The sequence below is a fragment of the Columba livia genome, chromosome 2 (genome assembly GCF_036013475.1).
Source record: "Columba livia isolate bColLiv1 breed racing homer chromosome 2, bColLiv1.pat.W.v2, whole genome shotgun sequence".
Lineage (NCBI taxonomy): Eukaryota > Metazoa > Chordata > Aves > Columbiformes > Columbidae > Columba > Columba livia.
The window spans coordinates 34,060,620-34,083,435 of NC_088603.1; the positions used below are offsets into that span (position 1 = coordinate 34,060,620).

A 22,816-nucleotide genomic window follows, 5' to 3' on the forward strand; every position below is an offset into this window, starting at 1 on the left:
AGTGAAAATTTTAACTGACCAGTAACAGTTATTAATGCCTGATTTTGAGCAATGAAAACTTGAATTCCCAAGAGGTTTGTAAACATTCTTCAGATATTGATCAACAGGGAAGCCTATACTCTCTTAGAAATCAAAGTGGTCTTTCATTCTTTTCTGTTTTGTTTCTTAAAGACATTATTATTGGGTGATATGTAATACTTTTCTAATGACCTTGTGTCTTATCCTAATTTTATTGAGAGAAAAGTGATTTTTGACAGTGACATAAATGAAGACCAGATCAAGACTTTTATATTTCTCTGGATTATGCTAGTCATGGACTTCAGCTTTTTGCTGATCCATATCTTATATAGGACTTGAAAACTGCTGTGAAGTTTGAAGTCCAAATAGTGCAATTAATTAATTGTGAACAAATTGGATCCAATAGCTCAACATCCTACCAACTACTTTTCAGTGGTGCATTTCCTATATTGGTTCCATATGCTTGTGATGGATTTGGGTGATCAAAATACACCCTTAACACAATTTTAACTACTTCATTAAGCAACAAGGTGAAACACACTGAGTGATTATTGTGGCGTAATCACATCTTTGGGCCTCTTTGTTTCAGGGGTGAAGTTCAGTGCATGACATTAATGATTACCACACTCCCCTGTTCATTGCTTTATTGCACTTCTGAAATGTTTTCATTGGAAATGAAAGTGTCATTTTGTGCTACATTAACCTAAGGCTATTTCATAAGGTTGATGACAGTTTCTAAATATTAATCTTCTATAATTTTTGTTGGAAGAAAATCAGCAGATGAGAATATATCTTCCAGCTAAGTTGTGAATACTCTTCACAATTTATTAAAATTTGTCACCCTTTAGAAAATTATTTTAGGTTTCCTGTTGTATAGATTTCAAACTGGATGTTCTAAGGTGGGGGTTTTTTTTAGTTTTACAACATTAAGCCAGTAAATACCTTGGAGGTATTGCCTTAGAGTGAAGCATTACCTAAGAAAAGGTGAAGAGTGGAAGTTACCTTAGATCAGACTTATCTGGAAAAGTGGGTTCTGTCTGGATGGCCCATAAATGTGGCAGAGCTACCTATCTGTGTAGTAATCAATGAATGTGCCACTGCAGTAGTGGGCAGTAACACTGCTGTCATTTTACTGGCTTTTTGTATGCTCTGAATGATGCCAGCTGGGGTGGTTTACAGATGAAGATGCATATGCCATTGCCTTTTAAAATGAGACCTACTCCTCCAAAGGAAGAAAACACAGAGAGCATGATGTAGATATATGGGTGATAGTGACACTAGCTGAGGCTTAGGAGCAAAGATGGATCCAGGCTGAACTGCTTTTATGATTTGCCTCCCTCAGCTGAAGTGCACTCTTTCTTTACGTGGTATATTTGAGTCACTCTACTCATGGTCTGATTGCTAAGGGCACACTGCTTCCAGCTTTTCTAACAGTTTAGCCATCATTGAAGAGCTCTATTCTGTTGAAGTTATTGGTGTGAAGGGGACTAAACTTCTGGAGACAAGGATGAAAAGCTTCTTCATCTCTTTGTGCATGGAAGTAGATTGAGAAACAGTCTTAATGCTTATCTGCAATCTGCTCTGTTTAATTTTTTCTCACTTAAATATCTTGTCCCTTATTTCCTCTTGGGCATCAGGAAGCAATTAATAACTAAGCATAATAAAAAAGGGAGACAGAACTATAATACAACTTGCGTTACTTAAATTAGTTGTTTGTTTTAATGGAAAATACTGATTCACATAAGAAGCACTGTTTACTGTAAATGTAATACTTGTTTGCGTGATTACATCCTTAAAAACTGTGACAGAAGGAGCATCTTGGCTGTTCTAAAGTTTTCACTTTAAGCTAATTTCAGTAACATGGGTCTCAAACCATCGTAGAGAAAATATAAACCAAACCAAAACTGCAACTCCATATGCAGTATTTAATTTTAAAAAATATGTTGTGGCTATTATGCAAACCAACAAACATTGGGAATTTAATCTTAAATGCTACACCGGTTTTGTTCTGCACTTTTATTTCACAAGGAGTGGGGGCAATATTTAACTTAGTTATTAACCTGTAATTTGTAATGCATATTGATTTTTAATCTTTACTATTTCCACAGATAGTGTCTGTGTGTGTCCTGTTTCCCATGTAATAAACATATGCATGGGAAGTGCCCCTGGCAGTTGTAGAAACTCATTTTGTAAGGATATTAAATTCTTACAGAGTCTTGTTACTGCCAATGCACAGTGCTTGTTCCAAGTATTAACATCTTGATCACTGTAATATCCTCTTTCTCTGTAATTAGATTTTGTTTAAGCAAGATCTGACAGAAAATGAGCCTGTGAGACAAGCATGAGGTGCAAGGACAAAGAAGAAACAAATATAACTGACTTTGGCCCCAGGAAATCCTTAATAATGTGTATGATAATCTTCCACATATGCAATTGCAGATGATACAGAACACCTTCCAGGGTTACTCTACCAGATAAAGTTGCACCAATGAAATAATTATCAGCTTTTAAATAGATAATCAAATCATTGCAGAAAGTTGTGGAAGTGCACAGGTTTTATTTAAAACTGGTACTAGCTGATGTAAAGTCACTGATCTAAGCTACTGTTAAGCCAAAACAAGAGTTTTGAGAAATCTGCTTAAATTGGTATCTGCTTAATTTCTAAACCTGAAATTAAGTACAGTGCTTTCTCATAGGGTATTTCTTTCTCTCCTTTTCTCTCCCTTGTTTTGAGGCCTATGGTTTGAGACTTGGAACTGAGAAAAAGGCAAATTTACCAAAAGATGAAGGCTGTTTTGACAAATGTGATGTATCTACTGAAAAAAATGCAGTTAATGTTTTACTGGTTAGGGAAACCCCAGTATGTCACTAGAACTGACCATTGGCTCACTGGTATCCTCTCTGGTTTTCTAAGAGGGAGCCTTTGAAAGGGGGGAATGAGGGAGGCGGGGTAGGGGGGAAAGTGGCTCTCCAACTCTTAGTGAAAAGTCTTTACTTTCTTTACTTTTTCTCCCCCATACATCTCTTGTTTAGCTCCAACTTCTCCATTTGAGCTTAGATCATTAAATGCTTACAGCTTACCTGCTGAAATGGCGTAAGCTGTTGAGGTCTTACCCTGTGATCAATAACTCCTCAAAAGTAACAATGTGTCCTAATATTCCCCAGCTTTTTTTTTGTAAAAGAATGATTATTAATCAAGCTGTACTTACAAGAAGCTTTTTCCTGATGGCTTCTAGTTTTTCTGTAGCTGCTGATAATTCAGCTTTTGCCTGGGCCAATGAACAACATTTTGGATCTATGTCACAATACTCCTTCAAAAAGGCACACAACATATGTATGTTAGACAAGAAGTTTAGTCTCACATTCATTATAAAAATTGTAAATGACTCCTGATAGAAGACTTTCAGATAATCTTAGCAGCCTCTCAGTACACACGTTTGCTTTAGAGCCATCTTTCTAAACAGTAGTGAGATGCAGAGATTTCTCCAATATTGACCTTAAGACTACAGGAGGTTTGATTATAGCCTGTACAAGGATATCTTAAGCAGAACTGAATCTATCCTCAGTGGGTCTGCTCTCCAACTAAAATTAATTTCTATGTATCACTTTCATGGCTTTAGAATATAAGTAGAAATCAGACACACATTAAGCTTGAGTAGATTTCACCCAGAATTGATTAGTTTTTTACTATTTTGTAATTAACTTGCTGTGATGCTAGGATGAATGGAAGAATCCTGCTGACAGGTGCTTAAGGGAATCTCAAGTGATAAGCTCTGTCTTACACTCCAGACAGCCAGAGTCAGATGTACACTTCATGTGAAATATGTGCATCTGAAGAATAATGTTTCCCAACTGTTGCATCGTAACGGCAATTCAAAAGTCATGGACAGCCACATCTTCTACTTTCTACTGAAAATAAATACACATGTACATACTGTTAAGCACTGAATACTTCCCAATTTATCTGTGGTTGCTGTTACATTCTCCTTAGAACACTATACTGAGCTTACCAAAATAATAAATAATTTCAATAACAGAATTTTCCCTCATCAAGGCAAGAGAGGAACTGATATACCTACATACCTCATGGAATTTTACTATATTGAAGACCCAGGCACCGAGACCAGCTGCTGCAAAGGATTCTGTATAAACATAATTTGGGTTGAAATCTGGATCTTTCAAGTACTGTTCCTTGATGACTTTCAGACAATTCTGATGAATGTGCTTCTTACCACAGTTGATTAAAACTTGTTATAAGTCATCAACCTGCAAGAAGAGAAGTTTCAGTGCACCGATCCTTTTCCATTTCAGAGAATCAGAAGCTAATCCCTACTTTTGTCATAAATGCAAAACTGGAATCCTGTGCTGGCTTTTTGTTTCAGAAACGTTATGTAATACAAAGCAAAAATATTATTTCCCCCCCAAAGCCTGAAGTATTCAACCTCAGAAAGACATTTTATAATGCACTTGAAGAATTTGGCAGGATAAGATAAATATCATTAAATGCTCTCCCTTTTGACTTTTCTTCTGCAGTCAATAAATCCCGGTGGCGCTCAGACTGACTTGAGTTTGTCACCGAAGGTACACAGAAAAGAACAGTACAGGGTCATATCCCCCCACATTCAAAGTGTAAGAAAATGAAGTTGTGATTTAGTTTCTCTTACTCTGGCTCTCATTTTTAACTGTTCTTTTCCTCTCTTATCTCAGATACTACATGATGTTACACTGATCATTACCTATCCCATAACGACTCTTGCAGCTTTCCAGTTTCAGTCTTTGAGCACTTTATACGGCAGTAAAACCATTCCTGCAGTAATAACATTGGTTACAGCCATTGGTGGGTTTGTGAAGACTTTCAGTTCTTTAAGATTAACCTGAAAAAAGAAGTTCAGAGGAACAGGTACAGAATTATGCAACAGCAGTAGATTTGTTCCACGGAAGCTTTCTGACTATTAACACACAACTCTCAGCTCTTTGAAAACTAGTACTAATTATTTTGTGTGGCAGAAATACTCATGATCATAGCCCTTCCCTTTCCCTGCAATCCTGTGTGCAACTTGGCCAAACAGAGTGATGCGAAGTGTAATGCCAGTTCAGGTACAGCAGTTCCCAACCTGTTGCTTTGGAGCATGCTGTCCAGAGAAGCTGGAAATTTGACGGTACTTGGCACCTTGGCACTGGAATGACCATTTAATAGCCTTGAACTATTTGAACAGTGAACAGGGTTTCTTTTTTTCAGACATCAAACTGCGTGATCTTTACCTTACTAAGCATGTCGAGGGCTGCTGTAGCAGCAACAAGAGTGGGTTCAGCTTTCAGCAGATCATCCTCATATTCTTTCTGTCTCAGATATACCTCTTGAATGGCTGCTACCTATTAAAACAATAAATTATAGGACTTATATTGAAAAATAAGGCTGTAAATCAAATCAGAGCTGCTTAAGCACTCACACTTCCAGTACAATGTCTGTATATACAAACAGATTTAAAACCCCATTATTTTATGTTATGCATAGAAAAGATCTCTACAAGCAATAAATGAAGGCTGAACAAATTGGTAATGAGCATATTACTTTCACTGTTTTCTCTTAAGGTATCAATTTAAGAGAATGGGAATGATTCACTTTTACTGAAACTCTTAATCTAAACCTGTGAGTTAATGTTATCCCAGAATTAATTCTTTATTTCAGAAATTTCCTGTTATTTCTCCCGCTATTGTAGTACCAGCCCTTCTTGTGCAGGAGGAGATGCAGATTTAGCGGATAAGCAAAGATAGCTTGTACCATGTCTCTTCTTCTTCTGGTCCCCTCTGCATACATGCTTCAATATCTATTTGCCTCTGTATGGCACAACTTTGGCCTTGTGACCTTGGAGTCACCCATTCAGATCAAATTGCATCTGCCCTAGCGAAGCTTATATCTACACTGAAAAATAGCTGTACTAAAGAATCATGGTTTTTATTTCACACATCTATACTGGTATATGTTTATTAAGTGCAAATAGTTTTTGAACAAAACCAGTCTTTTAATGTGTAGGGGGGGTTTGTTGGTTTGTTTGTATTTTTTTAATTATTTTTAATACCAAGCAGTCACCCTTGAAACTCATGGAATCCTTTTTGTTTTAATGTGTTGCTCAGAGAAGAGCACTAATACACCTCTGTTCCTTCCCTGACAGTATTTCAAAAAGCCTTTTCTTGCTTTGTTGATCTTGCAGTGCAGTAACCCTCCAACTTTGCCTGTAGTCCTGTCATCTTATGTTTATTTAGTTCCCCTTTTATTTCCTTAGGCATTTTTCTGGTGGTGGTTAGCAGCAGTTTTTCTCTTAGCTATGCTCAGTTCTTAGTAGGAAGAATTCTGCACCACAGACAAAGCTGCAGTTCCCCCTGCAGTTATCTGTTTCCTGCATTAGGCCACCAGTTGTCATGTTATCATTTACTATTAGTATTTTTCCTAACCACTTTATAAAATCCATGCTTCCTGTTCAACCAGGCTTCCTTTTACAAGGTGGGAGTATCCAGTTAAAACTGTTATTTTTATAAACGATTCATACCATAGCTGACCAACCTGATGAACTTTTTTAAGGAGCTGTAGCTGTAATTTTTGATTCCCTGATAGGTGTTACTCATAGCAACAGTAAGCTCCGGAGCTCATGAGGTTGTTGAATAGAGAACACTAAATCTGGTCAAGTTAGCTATTCATAAATGCAAAATAATACATTTTGGAAGTAAAAATTTGAACTGTTCACTAATAATTCTTTATTATTTATTTATTAGTAGCTTGTGGAAGATGACCTGAGGCTGATTGGGGTCAGTTCAAAGAAAACTTTGAAGTTAGCCTTGTTTTGAATTGGGAGTTGGATTGGATGACCTCCGAAGGTCCTTCTTGCTTACACTATCTTTTGATTCCAAAAATAAAGCAGAAATTTTGTTCATCTGGTAATATTTTACAAGAAGAATGACCTCAGTAGAAGAGTAAAAAATAAATACTTTTCTATGCAGTGCATATATTATGTGTATTAAAACATATTTGTAACACTTAGAGTGGTCAGAGAGTGTTATAATGATGTAGCAAAAACTGCTGCATAGATCTTACTTAGGAAAACTTGGGTTTGGCTTGTTTCTTGTACCTCAGTATTCTACTACACAGTCCCAAAATATTTCACTTCAAAAGCTTCAGTTTACAGGGCAATTCTTTGCACAAGGCAATACATAATGTTGTTAATTCAAATGTCTTGCAAATTCCAGCTAACAGTAAGGCTCTCATCCAATTTGTCATGCTTTTTTCCATGTATGAGGTGATCGAAGTTACTCATTTCCACGAAATACTTACCTATGCATGCTCTGTATCCAAATGGGGCATATTGTACATGAGCTTCCATACACTTGGACTAACAATGATTTACATCTGAAATGTTATTGAAAGAAAATATTTGAAAGTGATTGAAGTAAACTGGTTTTAATTACATGATTAACTGAAAGCCATGTGGTAGACTGGAAATGATTGAAGTAGTTATAAAAATGCAGTGTGTAACATAAAGATGTGTGTATAAAAGTCACGGATAGTTTCCTCAGGACTGGCAACTAGCGAGGAGGGGGAAATAGCAAGTTAGCACACACCGGAGCTTTAAACAATTTGGGAATATTAGAAGGAATTTTAAGTTTCCAGAATTATAACAAGTTGGAGATGCGACACCCACTTAATAAAATCTTAATCCAGGAAGTCTGAACTACAGAAAATTGTGTGGCTGAAAGATGCATTTCCTCTGGGATCTGATCATTAGTACCTCATTTCCTACCTGTGAAATGTTAGAGGGTGATGGAGGGCTGAGTTCATTCATAAGGTTCACTAGATTGAAGGAGCTCTGCAGATAGGAGGTACAGAACAGTCTTTGCATTTCTCCTTTTAAACAGAACTGACACTCATTAATTCCATGAAATGGACCACTTTGCTTGGTTTTGTTTTAACCATAGGTACAGTTGGCATTTCACAGAGCCTCTGCTTAGCTTTCTGGGCTCAGCTTTTTTCTTCATCATCTAAGCATGCACAACATGGTCAACAGTGAATAACTTTGTAGGTTTTCATCCCTGTTCAATGATCCTGAACTGCGTTGTTCGATCTTACATTCAAAATCAGCTTGAGTTCCTCAACTGGAAACTTGTATTAATCCACGTGTTAAAGGACATGATGCTCAATGTGACATGCCCATGGGGGAGGACTGTTATGTACAGTAGTAGCATTAATCAGGATTAACTGATGGAAAGATGCAAATTCAGAGTGAAACACTGACTTTTTTGCTGGTATCCATTTTTAGAGATAGAATGAAGTGCTGTATCAATATTCACCAGTTGTGTTCCACTTCTCCAGGAAGTTTTACATCTAGTAAACTTTTGTCAGCTCTGTTTTTCCAACCATGGTAACTTCTTGATCTGCTTCATTTAATGTTTACATTCAGTATTTTGTAACTTGCACCTCCACCCTACACAACCTATTCCAGCTGGCTCATGTCAGACCTTCTAAAGGTATGATTCACTGTGCAAGGGAGTCTGTGGAAGGAGTATAAAGAGAAGACAAACTTGTATTTCATCTGGAAAAAGAAATGAACAATGCAGGCACTTGTCAGTGACAAGCACCTAGATTTTATTTTCCTTAGCTGCTGGTAGCCCTCTGGATGCTATCAGTCTCTAGAAAGATCTTATTCTTTACTTGAGTTGTAAGTTCTCTAATGTTTTGAAAGAAAGTCACTTTTGATATATGGACATTCTGCTATACCTCTGCCTGGGCTGCCTGCTGACTGGATCCAGTCTGTGAGGAGTTTTCACCTCACCTACCATCTCTTCTTCAAGAGTAGTAGAAGTGCTGTGCAGCCCTATCAGTCACCCTTTGAAGAGCTGAATTCCTTCTAAGCTTGCATAGGGCCAGTATACAGAGCCTGCAAGAAGGTACTCCTCATCTGAATCTGCATGAAATGAAGCAGTACAGAAGAGATACTTTATGAATACTAGCCTTTAGCAGTCCTTTTCATTCTAGAGCTAAACAGATGGGGTAAGAGCAATGAAGGAGTTACTCTTCTATCTAATCTCTTTTAAATACCTTTAAAGTGGCATTAGCGTTTTTCTTCAAGTCTTTTCTCCGAGCATCAGTCCATACATTCAGTTGCCCCCTATCCTTCACTTAATTTCTTGCCTTTTTCCCTTCTCGTCATTTATTTGCCTGCCTCTCTCTCATCTTCCTCTGTCTGATTTTCTAAAGAATAGACTTCAAGGCAGAGTATCAGTTGTTACTGATATCTGCTCCTGCATTCATGGATGTTTTGTGCTCCCTGGATCATAATTCAGCTTCTTTTTGTTGGCAAAGAAAGAGAGAATGAGAGTTGTATGTATTTTTCATGTGGAAGTTTTTGTGGCCAGCAATTTTCAGTGATGCTAATTGTTGCAGCTGTTAGTAATCAATAATACATCTTCAGCTTAGACAGCACAGCTAAACTAACCTCCTTTCACTTCTCATGGCTTCCAGAATGTACCTTTAGATGAGAAATTAAATTCAGATATGGGCAATAATGTAATTAACATTGTCACAGTAATTTTTTTAATGTCAAATATATACAGACTGGTACTAATACTAATATATAGTATGTTGTTTAAATATTTACGATGTTTTAAAGATGATAAAAAGATACTCTGTAGGTGGTGATGCCTACTGATCCTTTCCTGTGTGTTAAACTTTTAATATACAAACACATACAGTTGTCCATCCAGTCAGAAAATTGCTATGTATTTACAGTAAATGAAAAGAACAGGTTAGGAAATAGAAAAAAGGAACGTTTCTTCACAAGCAAAATTATTTTTTAAGTATTTGGAGTGAAATTAAATCAGATTTCCGTCCTTATACAAACTACAGTTGTCTGCTAAAAACATTTGTGAGAATTATGAATTTACATTCACATCTATACATTACAAGAAGTATGCCCGTTATATATTGAAAAAATTTATTATTGTTAGCTCTAAAAAATTGGGCTGAGTTTATCCTTTTGGCAGGTACCAAGCAATTTGTATTACTTATAATTACAATTATTATTATTATTCTATGAGTGAAAATACACTTTGTTCCTGGAAAGGATTATACCAGGGCGTAGTCCAGCAGGCTTGCTATGGAGAGAAATTACTATGCTGTGATTTGTGGAACATACTTCACTAGCACTAACTTTCTCCGTAACAAGTGTTTTCAAAACATGTGAATTATCCTATAGAATTTAGAGTACTGAGGTATAAAATGCAATATGTAATCCTGTCGTTGCTAGCCCTAAACTTTATTGATGGTACATCCTATGAAAGAATGACAAAAGGGAACGGCGTGTTTTGTAGTAACACATTTCCTGTTCTAAAGTCATGAAGTAGGAAGTGCACTGGTAAAAGAGGCTATTATGTACCAAAAATAAACCTAAAAACAAAGAAACAAACAAAACTACAAAGACATTGGGGCATACCTTACTGTTTGTCTCACTGCAGAAGAATGTTCTTGTCATCTTTACTACCTGAACTTTGATGGAAATATGGTCAGATTTATGTTATAATGCAGGCAAACTTGACATGCCTAGAAATAAGTCTCTCTTAAAAAAGAGAGTAGAGAGCTGTTTCTGTGTTTCATTTTTCTTATGCCTTGCACGCTTGACTGATGAAATTTTGCTTAAAGCCCACCCCTGTGAGACATCCTTATGAGCAGAGATCGTCATTAGTCTCTTAATTTAAGATCCATCACCATTAAAAAGTGGATTGACTCCTTCATGATCCCTAAGAAATCAAGCCAGCCTTCTCTGTTAAGCTTTAAGTTGTAATTTCATCTTTCCCTTTTTTCAATTAATTTCTTATTTTAATTTATATTTTAGTTTCAAATTTCCTGATTGCACACCACCAATTCAAACACTAAACTTGGCAGATGAGATATAAATCTTTGATCCTGCAAAACCACCAAGCTTTCATGGAGCTATGCACTCCTTGCTCTTTTTGTGATTCTTCCATTAAACCTGAAATAGGAAAGTTTTATTTTACAGTGGAACTCATGTTATTAGTTCTGTAGTTACTCTAGAGAAACAAATCAGTTTCAGGCAACTCGCCTGCAGTACTGTCCCTTGTCTTTTTAAAAATGATCTTTCAAGCTCTGTTCTTGTATTCAACTTTTGCCTCACCTGATTATTTGTAAAAATAATACTTTTCAAGGTGTTAACATCTTTGCTTTTATCACTCAATTATCTGACTTTGCAACACCTTTTGTTTCATTAGTTCTTCATAGTTTGCTGAGCTGGAAGAAACTATCTTTTTTTTTTTGATAGAGTACAAAAGAATGTAAGTGTTTATTGTCCTGATGAAAAGGGAAAACTGAGATAAACACATTGTGGGTGGCTTTCTTATTTTTGGTCCTTTTTGATGAACAAATGCCGTAGTCTGGAGTTTTTATTTTTACAGCCAGAAGAAACTAGTCTTTTTTTTTCTTTTTCGCCTGTTTTGTTGACTAACTGTTCTTGACTGATTATTACTGTATTTCTTAGACTTTTTTCAGAAATACAGGGTGTTGTGTCTTCAACAAGGAGAACAATAGCTCTTCATCCAAGCATCTCTGAGCTGTTTGAGTTAAGTAGGCATTGACAGAAACAATTTTACATTATTTTATATAAAAATCCCATGTCATCCTAACTGCTCAGTTAAGAGAATCTGGATAAAATGCTGCAGCTCAGCAAATTACCAGTTGTATGGCAGGAGTGATAGAGATTGAAGAAAATAAAGGGTCTGAGCAGTCTGAAAGGGAACATGCAGGAGCTCACTGGGAGTGAGCAGGGGCTGCTACTGAGTTGAGGTACATTCAGGATGAAATCCCTGAAAGCAGAGAGGGGGGCATGTTGCTGCAAAGGTGCGCAAAGGTGGTGAAAGGCCTTTGGTGAAGGTGTGGATTGGTATGCAGGAGATCTCCTTGTTTTCTCCCACAAGTGAAGCCATCTTGTCCATCCAAGAGCAAACTGCTGGATCTCTGTATGCCACCCAGCTCATATACAAAATGAAAATCCTAATTCCGTTCTTGTATTTTTTTCCTCTCTCTGTTACAATTTTAAATGCTCCAGAATGCATGGGACATGGTTACAGCATCCTAGGAGGTTTGAGACTGAATTTAGCACAGGGAACATGCACTTTTGTCCAGGAGCTCCAGATCTGGCCATTGCAATGCAGGCCATTGTCATCAAGCAGAAACATATATCCTCCTATTACCATACTCCAAGCACCTGATCTCTACCATTTAAATGAGTATTTAATGAGAGATTCTAATAGTGGTTTTGTTCTAAGTTGTTGTTAGTTAGCATACTTATGCCAGGAGCTGTAGAAATAACAGAGTACAACACCACCTTTCCTCTAAATTTTGTATCCTTCAGAATTAAAGGTCCATTCTACAGTCGTTAAAAGATATCATTTAAAATAATTTAAAAAAAAAAAATATTAAATAAATAAATAAATAAATAAACTATGACTACCAAACAAACAAAAACAACAACAAAAACACCCCAAATACAACAAACCTTAAGCTAGAATATTTATCCATTCCTTTTCTGAATAGGTTCTGGATAGCAATCTGTGTAAGCTCACAGCTTCACTTGAGAAAGTGGTTGCAGAGAAAGTCCAACGTCAGGATTATGTAAACCGAACAAACAAAACTATTGAGCTGACCAACAGGCTGGTCAGAAGACTTGAGGTAAGAAGATTTTTCCTGGATGTTCTTTCTACTGTGAATTTCGAAATATTTGAAATGTTTTGTTAAGCATGAGGTTAATCTTAAATTTTTAAGGACAGTGTGGGGAGAAAAGGCTGGTGGGGACAGGAGCGAGATGACTCTTTTAGAAATCCTTTAAATGAAGGAAAAAACAGAACACACAAATAAACCTGTAATAAAATCCTGAGAAGTAAAATGCACTGCACCAAAATTGCTTTTCCTGAAAATCATGTATTGCTGAGGAGCTGATGTTGGCATGATTGCTAGAGAAAAGTCTCTATAACTAAGTCACCACATTTATACACAACTGTGAACACATTGCGACAGCCTGGGCAGCCTCTAGTTAATGAGCAGAAAGACTGAATAATCCTCTAGGTCAGGATGGATTTGCCCTGCATTTGCCCCCGTTGCACTTTAGATTGTGAATAAGTGGAAGGCACCAATCAGATATTTACTGTTTCCTTATAGTTTTTTTTTCTTTTTACAGAAACTATTAATTTTTAAATAAGAATGAAATGTATTTATGTTAAAATTATATATATTTAAGTGTGGTTATTACCTTTATTTGCAGACAAACATCATTAAAGCTAACACATGCCTATTTAACAGTCAGTAACCATTTAAGTCAGCCACAGCATTGGTGTGCAGTCTCTCCTAAGTGTTTACAGAAATTGTGCTGTCTCAATTCATTATCTAGAATTCTAACCATTCCTGTTTGACAAATAAGTGTAAATAACAGGAAATAAAAACTACAAAGAGTATTTACACCACTATGTGAGTTCCCAGGACAGTCTGAATAAATACTTTATGCTGGATTTCATAAAATCTCTGTGACTTTGCTTTCTAAGATCAGAGAACGAATACTTTTGTTTCTGTAAATCTCTCAGCAGAGTCTGGCAATCAAGAAGATTAAATCAGTTTATAAAAAATAAGTGTATAGAACTAATAAAAAAACCCAGTGCAATTAAAACTGATCCATTTTTGACACCTGATTTTGAAATTAATATGCCTAGAAATATAAAATATGTAAATAATTTTTCCTTTGGTAGAAAACCAGTGAGGTCATCGTTACTCTCTGCATGTGAAAACTTTTGTTTGCCCCAAAACACATGGGACAGTCACTGTTGGCCTGACCTTGCCAAAAGCCTTTGGAAACTCTGTGGAAGGCAATGGCCTTTGCCCATAGGTAGTCTCCAATGCTTGGATTTGAAGGTTTGTACATAGTTAAAAGAAGGTTTTTTTCAAGATTTGAGCTCTTATTAGTAGTCTTATTGTGTAAGTTAAGGTGGAAAATATTTAAAAGGATTAATCGAGAACGTCAAGTCTTTTCCTCTGAGAATAAATTCTTTTTGACTAGAACAGGAGACAGTTAACTTCTGAAAAGCATCAAGACTGATGATTTTGTCTATATAGCATTGACCTGGAAGCTCAGCCATTCAGACTAATAAATCAGGCAATTTATATTTAATCATTAACTAACTCCCGAGCTGAACAGCTGTTCAAAATTAGAAATGGGTCACCCCGGCCAGGATGACATTACAGGCAATCTATAATGCATTAGAATAAAATTATAGTGATTTTTAACTGTCTGGAAATTTATTGCACTGCATGTTCCAACTCTTAAACCCTTGTTAGCCAATGTCACTAGTGATTTATGGTGCTTGGGTGGTATGGTAAAATTACTGAAGATTTAAATAGACAATCATTCTATGTTTAGTAAATCTTCAAATTTCAAAGCTATTTTTGAGAATGAGGTGGGTGCTCTTTATTGTTTATGACTTACCAGTCAGTGACAACAAGAAAAGAGAATGGGTAAACCAAAAAGCCTTCTTGTAAATTAATGGATTTATTGTCTTGTTGCTTTCAGTTAATGGTTTAAAGAAGAATCCAATGACTTCTGTAGACAAAAATGGATGCCTAAAATACTTAAAAGCAAAACTGCTACATTACAAAGATTGCTGTTAAAGCTTCTAATAGGAATAATCCTTTATGTGTCATTTGCTGGGCATCTCTTATGAATGTAGTTGGGGGTTAGGAGGTCTTTACACACTGAGTTCCTGCATTTACACTGTGAAACATTAAATACTAACTCTTCTAAGCACAGTACTTTGATTAAAGATACTTCCACTTTCTTAGTGGATATTCTATATTCCTATTTAATGACAAAAGAGTTTGAGGCTTCTATTGTAGAATTCTCTGTCTGTCTTTGCAGGATAGGACGTTTAACTATTTCAGTAAATATTTCTGATTTTTCTGAAAAATATAGTTGGAAAATATTTCATTAATATCAAATTTAAAAATTTTTTGATACTTTGTTTTTGTACACATATAAATTTGTTTAGAATGAAAGAGAGTTGTTACTTGAGATTGATTTTATACATTTTAAAGGCTTTCAAGAACGAGCACATCTACAAGTATTCTTTTAAGTTCTTAAGCAGCTAGCACCAGCAAAATGCAAGCATTTTATATTAAATTATTTGAAGTATGGAGGATACTTTCTATTCAGTGATTTTGATTACAACATGTAAAGGACTGGAAAATTACGTTTTGATTACTGTCATTGCTCTGAAAAATAAATGTCTGTATGGACAGTGGGTAAAGGACAGTCCTTATAAGTTGTTCAGCAGTGCGTTTTCCTCCTTTCATGTTGGCCCTTCCTTTGCTTCAGTCCCTCTGCCTGCTGGAGAATGATTTCCTGAGGTTTCCCTGATGCGAGTGAACAAACTGGGAAACAACTTTTATTTTTACCTGAGTATTTCCAACAGCACAAACAAGGAAGAAAGGTTTTGGCAGTTTATTCCAATTTTACATCTAGAATTTCACCAGTCGGAAGATGACTTTAATGGATTATCAATTTTTACCTTCATTTCCATGCTGAAACTATTTGAGCATACATTCATGCATGCTCTCATTCCTTTGTTGGGAATTACATACACAGAACAAAGTATAGTGTGCCACATACTGCTAGTTTGGGTTTTATGCCGTGTCCATTTGATCATTAGTTTTGTTGGAATTTGGCCTTTTGCTATTCTGTGGGTTCACAGTTAGCTTTTGGCCTGTTTGCATTTTGCCTTTTTGCTCTTTTGTTTGGTTTAGCTGTTTGTGACCAGGCATGGCTGCTTGGCACTATCAGAGTTCGTGAGCAATTGCTTGAGTATCACTTATTTCATTTAGTAGTAGTAGTAGTAGAAGTAGTAGTAGTTGTTGTTGTTTTTGTTTGTTGTTGTTGTTTTCTTAAACTGTCCTTATCTCAGCCCATGAGCTTTCTCCCTTCCCTTTTGATTCTCTCTGTTATCCCACTTTGGGGATGGACAGCAGTGAGTAAGCAGTTATTGTGGTCTTAGTTGTTAGCTGGGGTTAAACCATGACATATCTTAAATATTAATATACTTTCGTTTATCTGAAATTCTTTAGTCACCATTTCAACATTTTAAATAGGCAGTGGGCTGTCTTTACAATGTTACTGGAAAAAAATAACAGCTTTCTGCATAGCTACTAATAAGAAATTACCAATATTTTATACTGTTCCTGACTATTCAAGCAAAATATCCCAGGGTAAGCATGTTTAAGCTGAATTCTGTAAAGTACACAAGGGATTCCAGAAATGTGAGCTGATATGGGGGGGGAAATAAATAAATGAATCAGTAGTTAAACTCTGACAGAATCAGTGAGGCTGGAAAGAACCTTCTGAGATCATCTAGTGCACCCCTTCCTGCCCAAACTGGGTTGGTTAGACTGGATTCCCAGGATCATGTCCAGTTGGGTTTTGAATATCTCCCAGGATGGAAACTCCAGAACCTCTCTGGGCAACCTATGTGTTTGACCACCTTTGTCTTTCCTCCTGTTGAAATTTAAAATCATTGTATTTGTTAGCTTAGTAAAATTTCTGTAGATAGTAGGTAAAAAAAAAAACAGACAAATAAGAGGAAAACAAACCTACAACTCTACTGTCCTTCTTCCCCTTTCCTTGGAAAAAGGCATGAGAAAATAGTAGAAGTCACATCTTTGTTGAGGTTGAAACAGCTTTTTCTCCTTTCTTCTGTTTTGTTTTTTTTTTTTTTCTTCTAATATTCTTGTTTCTTTGCCTTCTCTGAATCTGGATGGAAACGACTGCACTTTGCACAAGGCAGTAGTGCCATACTGTACCTGGCAGTGGAATGCCAGATGCTGCCATAGTGTATCTGGTTCAGACCAAAGTACCAATTACTGGAAAAAAATCAAGCAAGAGAAGGACATAGCATGCTTGATTAAGTGCTCCAACCTATTTTTTCAGCTTCAAAGGCTGAAATCAGCACCAGAAAGTATGGACTGTTTCCAGCCTTGCAGTTTTAGGCAGCATGTCTCTTGCTGACAGAGTACCTTTTCTGTTGTACTTTTGCGTGCTTCTGGTTTTTAATGTGGAGTTTAAAAGTTCTGTCACTTCCAAGTTGTTCAGGAGATGACATTTCCTAATTTTGCTTTGCAGTCTGAAAACATGCATTGGAGACGGTCCATTGAACACCTGAAAGCAAAAAAGAAAACTTTATGTGGTGATGTCTTATTAACAGCAGCATTTGTGTCTTACTTTGCACCCTTCACAAAACAGTATTGCCAGGAACTGATGAAACATGTCTGGATTCCTTTTCTAAAGGTAAAACTTACTGTACAAAATGGGGTCTCCAGTGAAAAGTCTGGTTGGTTAAAGATGCTGTCTTTCAAAAATTTGAAGTACAGATCTGTATTTAGAAGTTGCTTTCCTCAGATTACAGGTACACTTTGAGGGAAATGGGAGAAAGAGTTTAAGTTCTGTTTGCAAAAGAAAATCCTTTCCCTTTCCAGTTCTCTATGCCAAATTCTGTCTTTTGTGACACTTGTGAAACAGTAAATGCTATACATAGTGATAGAAGAGTGCAGAGAGACCTATTCCGCTTAGGTTTTCAGCTCCAGGAAGAGCAGGTAGTTGTGATAATCTCCATATCTCTGGACACGGAGGAAACCATGTTAGTACTCAATAACTGCAGAGAGGCTCTAGCCCTTAGAATTGTCTCTGAAAAGGTTCCTCCATCCTTCCTTGTAAAATTTTGGGCCATTCCTTTCTTCCTTTCTGCTGCAAATGTTCCTCACCTCTTTCTACTTTTTTCCTGCTTCTCATGTGCTGCAAATCACAGCATGATATCACAGTTAATATAATTTATTATCTGAAATATGTGAACTGTTGAACTCTTACCCCCATTTTAAATCACAAAGCTAAGGCACAGTGGGTGAGCCAAGTTGCCCGGGAACACTCTGAAAATACTGTTAAAGCCAAATCCAAGGTTCCCAAAGTCAGCACTCAGAACTGCAGGGACATCTTTTTGTAGCCGTTTGATTTTTGCAACAGTTTAACAGTCACTATTTTGTGTGGAGCTTTGTTTTGCCTGGAACATCTCCCTGACCTTTTTCACTATAAAATTTTTTGCAGGTAAAATGCAAAAAAAGTGGGGAAGAGTAGAAAAGAGGAGACAAATGCCTTTGGGAAGTTAAAAATACATGTTTATTAATAATCCTCTTTAGAAGGAACACGAAGTAGTTCTATGCCATGAAGTATCAGTTTAGTGCAGATACAGGGACAACAGATGTATCTATACAATACAATATTTTTTTGCATTGTGTAAAAATTTGTATTAGGAACACTGCTAACACTTCAATGTTAGTGTTTTCCACAAGGAAGTATTTCAGCTCATGAAAGTGATTGTATTGCTTGCCTTGCAGTCCAGAGATAGAACAAATCATATTTTCAGTCTTCTGGTAAATTTACCAGAGGAGATTAACCTGTTGCATGCTTGCAGAGAGGAGTGTATGCCTGTTGGTCCTTTTGTGCTTGTATTTTCAGCAAGTTCATCAAAAGTCAAGTTCATTTTGGGCTCTGTGATTAGAATCAGGGGTTGGACAATGTTAAGGTGGTATATATTTTCTAATAATATGGTAGCTATGACATCATGCCACAGAAAATGCACTAGACATATGGTGCCATTCTTATTAATACTAATAATTGTGCAAATTTGTCTCAATTTAAATATATGTAATTATTTTCTTTATAAATAAGCACCAGATTTACATGCTTTTTTATTTCAATGTGCACTTCTAAAACGATCTCAAGTCTACAAGTCAGCACTAAGGACTATACATGTTTAGGGAGGAGGAAAATTTTGATGTAAGAGTTTTTAAAGCACTTCTGAATGGGGTGAAAGATAGTTCGGGCTAAATATTGATGGTTCTGTACTTCCCTTTAATTTATGGATTTAGAATTCAATCCAGCAATCACAAATAAGGAAAACTGGGATATCATTGTAAAGGAATGGACATGGATTAGTGCTTGAGGAAAGGACATGGTTTAGTGCTCAAGTTAGTTTATGGTTGGACTTGATGACCCTGAGGGTCTCTTCCAACCAAAATGATTCTACGATTCTATGAATTGTTGGGGATTTGCCCTTCGCTTAAGCAAAGAACAACTTACTTCCTGATAGCTAGTGTAGATCTTCCATGCTTCCACTGGCCACTTTTTTTTCCAAATAGCTTAGTTATTCAGTCTCTCTGTTGTGTAGCATTACGCATTTCCCTTCCCACTCTTACCCGTTCAGTAAGTACTGATTGCAGATGCTCCATTTCTTTTCGATTTCATCTTCTTGTCAATGCCTGCAACCAGTTGGTGTCCAGCAAGTGTGGCTCTGTAGTGGCTGTTCTCATGTATGCGGACACCACAGGTTCCTTCTAAGCAAAGGGGCACTCACACGAGCACGTTGCCACAGCTGGTGCCAGGCAGGGAGCTGCAAGGCTGCCTCTGCCCCTGGAGATGGCTCTGTTCTCTGGCTTTGGACCTTGTTGATACACAGCTGAACTATATTAAGAAGATACCATGGGAATCCTGTTTCTATGATTTTTGTGTAGATAAATGCTGAATTATGCTCCAGAAATACCTGCTCAAGAGCATACATGAACATTGAATTTGCAATATCAGAATCTGTATACACCAAAATTTGTAATATATGGCGGGTTTTTTTAATTTTATTGAACAATAAATATTTTTATGAAGTAAATGTCTTAAATGAAAACACATTTTTAAAAATGTCATAAATGTGATAAAGTGCTTCTCGTCGTATTTCCTAGCATAATCTTTTGCATCGGAAACTCCACAGGGATCTTCCTTACCTTTCTGCCTAGAAAGCCTTAATTTATATCAGCACAGTTATCTTATGAATTGCACTGAGTCATGTCTTGCTGCTTGGTAAACTTGCTGGATGATTATTTTCCACTATGATTCAAAGGTTCTTATTGCTGTGATGGAGGGCCTGGACCCAATTGTCACGTTGACGGATGATGCTGTGATTGCAACATGGAGTAACGAGGGACAGCCGGTGATAGGATGTCAACAGAAAATGCCACTGTTCTGACAAACTGCAGGCGGTGGCCTCTGACGATAGATCCCCAGCAACAGGGAATTAAATGGATAAAGAATAAATATGGAGCTGACCTTAAAGTCATACATCCAGGACGGAAAGGGTATGTGCATGCTGAAAAATTGGCTTTCACATTTACTGCCCTGAAGTTGCCCTAATTTTTGCAAGAGCTTAGTGTTTGTTGGAATGCACTTACTTGAAGACTTGAAATATTGCAACAGTGCTGCTTATTTATCCATAGTATCATTTTCCATTTAAAATGGTGCTTGAAAGGGGACTTTTTTTATGTTTTCAAGTGTTGAGAAGGAAATAAAGTGGAAGTCAAGGTGCACTTTTTGTGAGGGGCAAGTCACCTTTTCAATAGGCAAGGTGCAAAGCCTGATGATGTGACATTAGTTTCAGTGTACGGTTTAGTCAGCAGAACACAGCAGGTGCACCTTAGAGGGGAAGATTCAATCCAGTGCACTGCATTCAAGGCAAAAGTCAATATTAGGTCTCTTGCTAGTAAACAAATGTGTTCTCAATTCTTGTTACTGTTACTGCATTATATGTAAGTTGATACTACTTTCTTTATGAACTTAATTAGTGGTTTAATCATGCTCTTTTAGAAAAACTTCTCCAGTTCTATTAGATAAAATAAATCTTTCTAGGACCAACATTTATCTAATATTTGAGGGTTTAATTTTTTATTTTTCATGTGAAGTTTTCTGAAGACCATTGAAAGAGCTTTGGCTTGTGGAGGGACTGTACTGACAGAATACATGAGTGAAACTATTGATCTTATACGTGATCTTCTGTGTGGAAGACATACAGTTAAAAAGGGAAAGTAAGTATACTTGAGTAATCAGAATTTTTCCATGACAACTGGGGCTATATTGCTTTGATTGCCACATTTTGCTTACTTCTTGATAACCTTTCATTAAGTTATTTATTTCTTTTTTAAAATGCAATGGCTAAAAACTGGCGATGAGTGGATATTAAGGTGTTGCTATCTACATCTGATCAGATAACAAAATTATCTTAATTCACAAACTGTAATAGAAGTACAGTATAGATGTGTATGTGAGTTTCTCGACCCAAAGTGAAAATCTTTTACTTTTTTTACTTCAAAAAAAGTAACAAAATGAGAAGCATATGTTATAATTTGGCTCAAAAGAAAATACTTCATTTGTATATTAGGCATCTATAGGAAAAGGCAAAATATTAGAAATGATAGACTGGATTTGATTTTAACAATATAGGGTTTTCCAGCTGCAATATCAGCATAAGAAAACCATGGCTCCACTTTGCAGTGTGCTGCCACAACTCCGTATTGAGCCACCCCATGAAACAAATCAAGAACTTGGTTTAAAAAGAAAAAAAAAAACAAAACAAAACAAAACAAAGAGACTAATGAGGAAAAATGAATGTCACAATGTCGGGCAGAGATGGGGACTCTTCACAGTGGTATTGTTGCCAATGTCCCATGCATCAAACCAGTCCAGTTGATAGTTTTCACAAACCCATTGAGGCAGATGTCATGGTGGTGTTGCTGTCTCCAGTTTTACCCAGAAACCTAGTCTGCTAATGCCAACACTCACACCCCATTTCTCATGCAAGTGCTCCAAACATCCGAGTACGGGGACTGTTCCGACCCCTTCCTCCCAATGGAAGGACCACAACTCTGACAGCCCTGTGAGCTTCACCCCAGAGGTCTGGAGCTAGGAATTTGAGTGGGAGACTCAAATTCTAATCAGCTAACTCCAGGCTGATGAGTTAATGTGTCTTCCCTGTTCTGACACTGCAGTGGCAGGAGTGGCAGATGGTACAAGGGAGGGAAACTTGATGTTCTGACTTTTTATGGGGGGCATCTGTGCATCTCATCTGTCATTCTCATGACTCTTTTTCCCCTATATTTGAAAAATTGATATCAAATTTATAGCACACCATTAAAATATTGTCCAAGATCTAACTAGCTCACCTCTAGATACACATTTTTCAGGATGATAATAGGAAAAGTAAAGGAGCTTGTATTCAAGTCCTTGGTGCAAGAGAATTTCAGTCTGTAATGTCTTCCAACACTTTTTATGAAAACTTCCAGTGTGATTGTTGAGTATTCAAGGCAACTGTTACCTAAAGAATAATTTTGATTTGTGGTTGCATGAGAGTAAACTTGTTAGACCTCATTAAATGTTTTATCTGTTGAAATGCCACGTTATTGTCTCTGCTCAAATGTCTATTTATTTTTAAGCCTGAAAGTGCTCCTGTCTTCTATTCCTGTTTTCAAACAGCACATCAACAAGCTAGATTTTAATGTTGAAGAATATTATATTTATTCTGATAAAAAAGCCAGAGATACCCCTGAAGCATTTCTTGAATGAGTCTCAGATTACTCACAGTATTGAGAGTACTTGCACAGTTTCAGATTGTTAGAAAAGAAAATATGCAATATAGGTTAAATAAAAATAGTATCTATAATAGTTTTGGACGGATTACCCAACTTTTTCTCCCTCCTTCCCCTCATATTTCAGGCAGTGGTGCCTGAAATAAAGTGGTGCCTTGCATACATGAAGCTCCTGGAAGATGCACTCTTGCCCTGCACTGTGAGATCTTCAAATTATTCCTTTTTGTTACACTTTCTATAATAGTATTTGAA

General features: G+C 36.7%; 1 protein-coding gene across 1 annotated transcript in view; it reads left to right on the top strand.

Moving 5' to 3' along the window:
- LOC102097778 (dynein axonemal heavy chain 11) overlaps window positions 1-22,816 on the top strand; it is an 87,621-nt gene that overhangs the window by 28,324 nt on the left and 36,481 nt on the right. Inside the window, 5 exon segments of the mRNA XM_065051285.1 lie at window positions 12,614-12,748; window positions 17,232-17,396; window positions 20,050-20,137; window positions 20,140-20,284; window positions 20,885-21,007. Coding sequence (XP_064907357.1) covers window positions 17,241-17,396; window positions 20,050-20,137; window positions 20,140-20,284; window positions 20,885-21,007 — 512 coding nt within the window. The 5' untranslated portion in view covers window positions 12,614-12,748; window positions 17,232-17,240.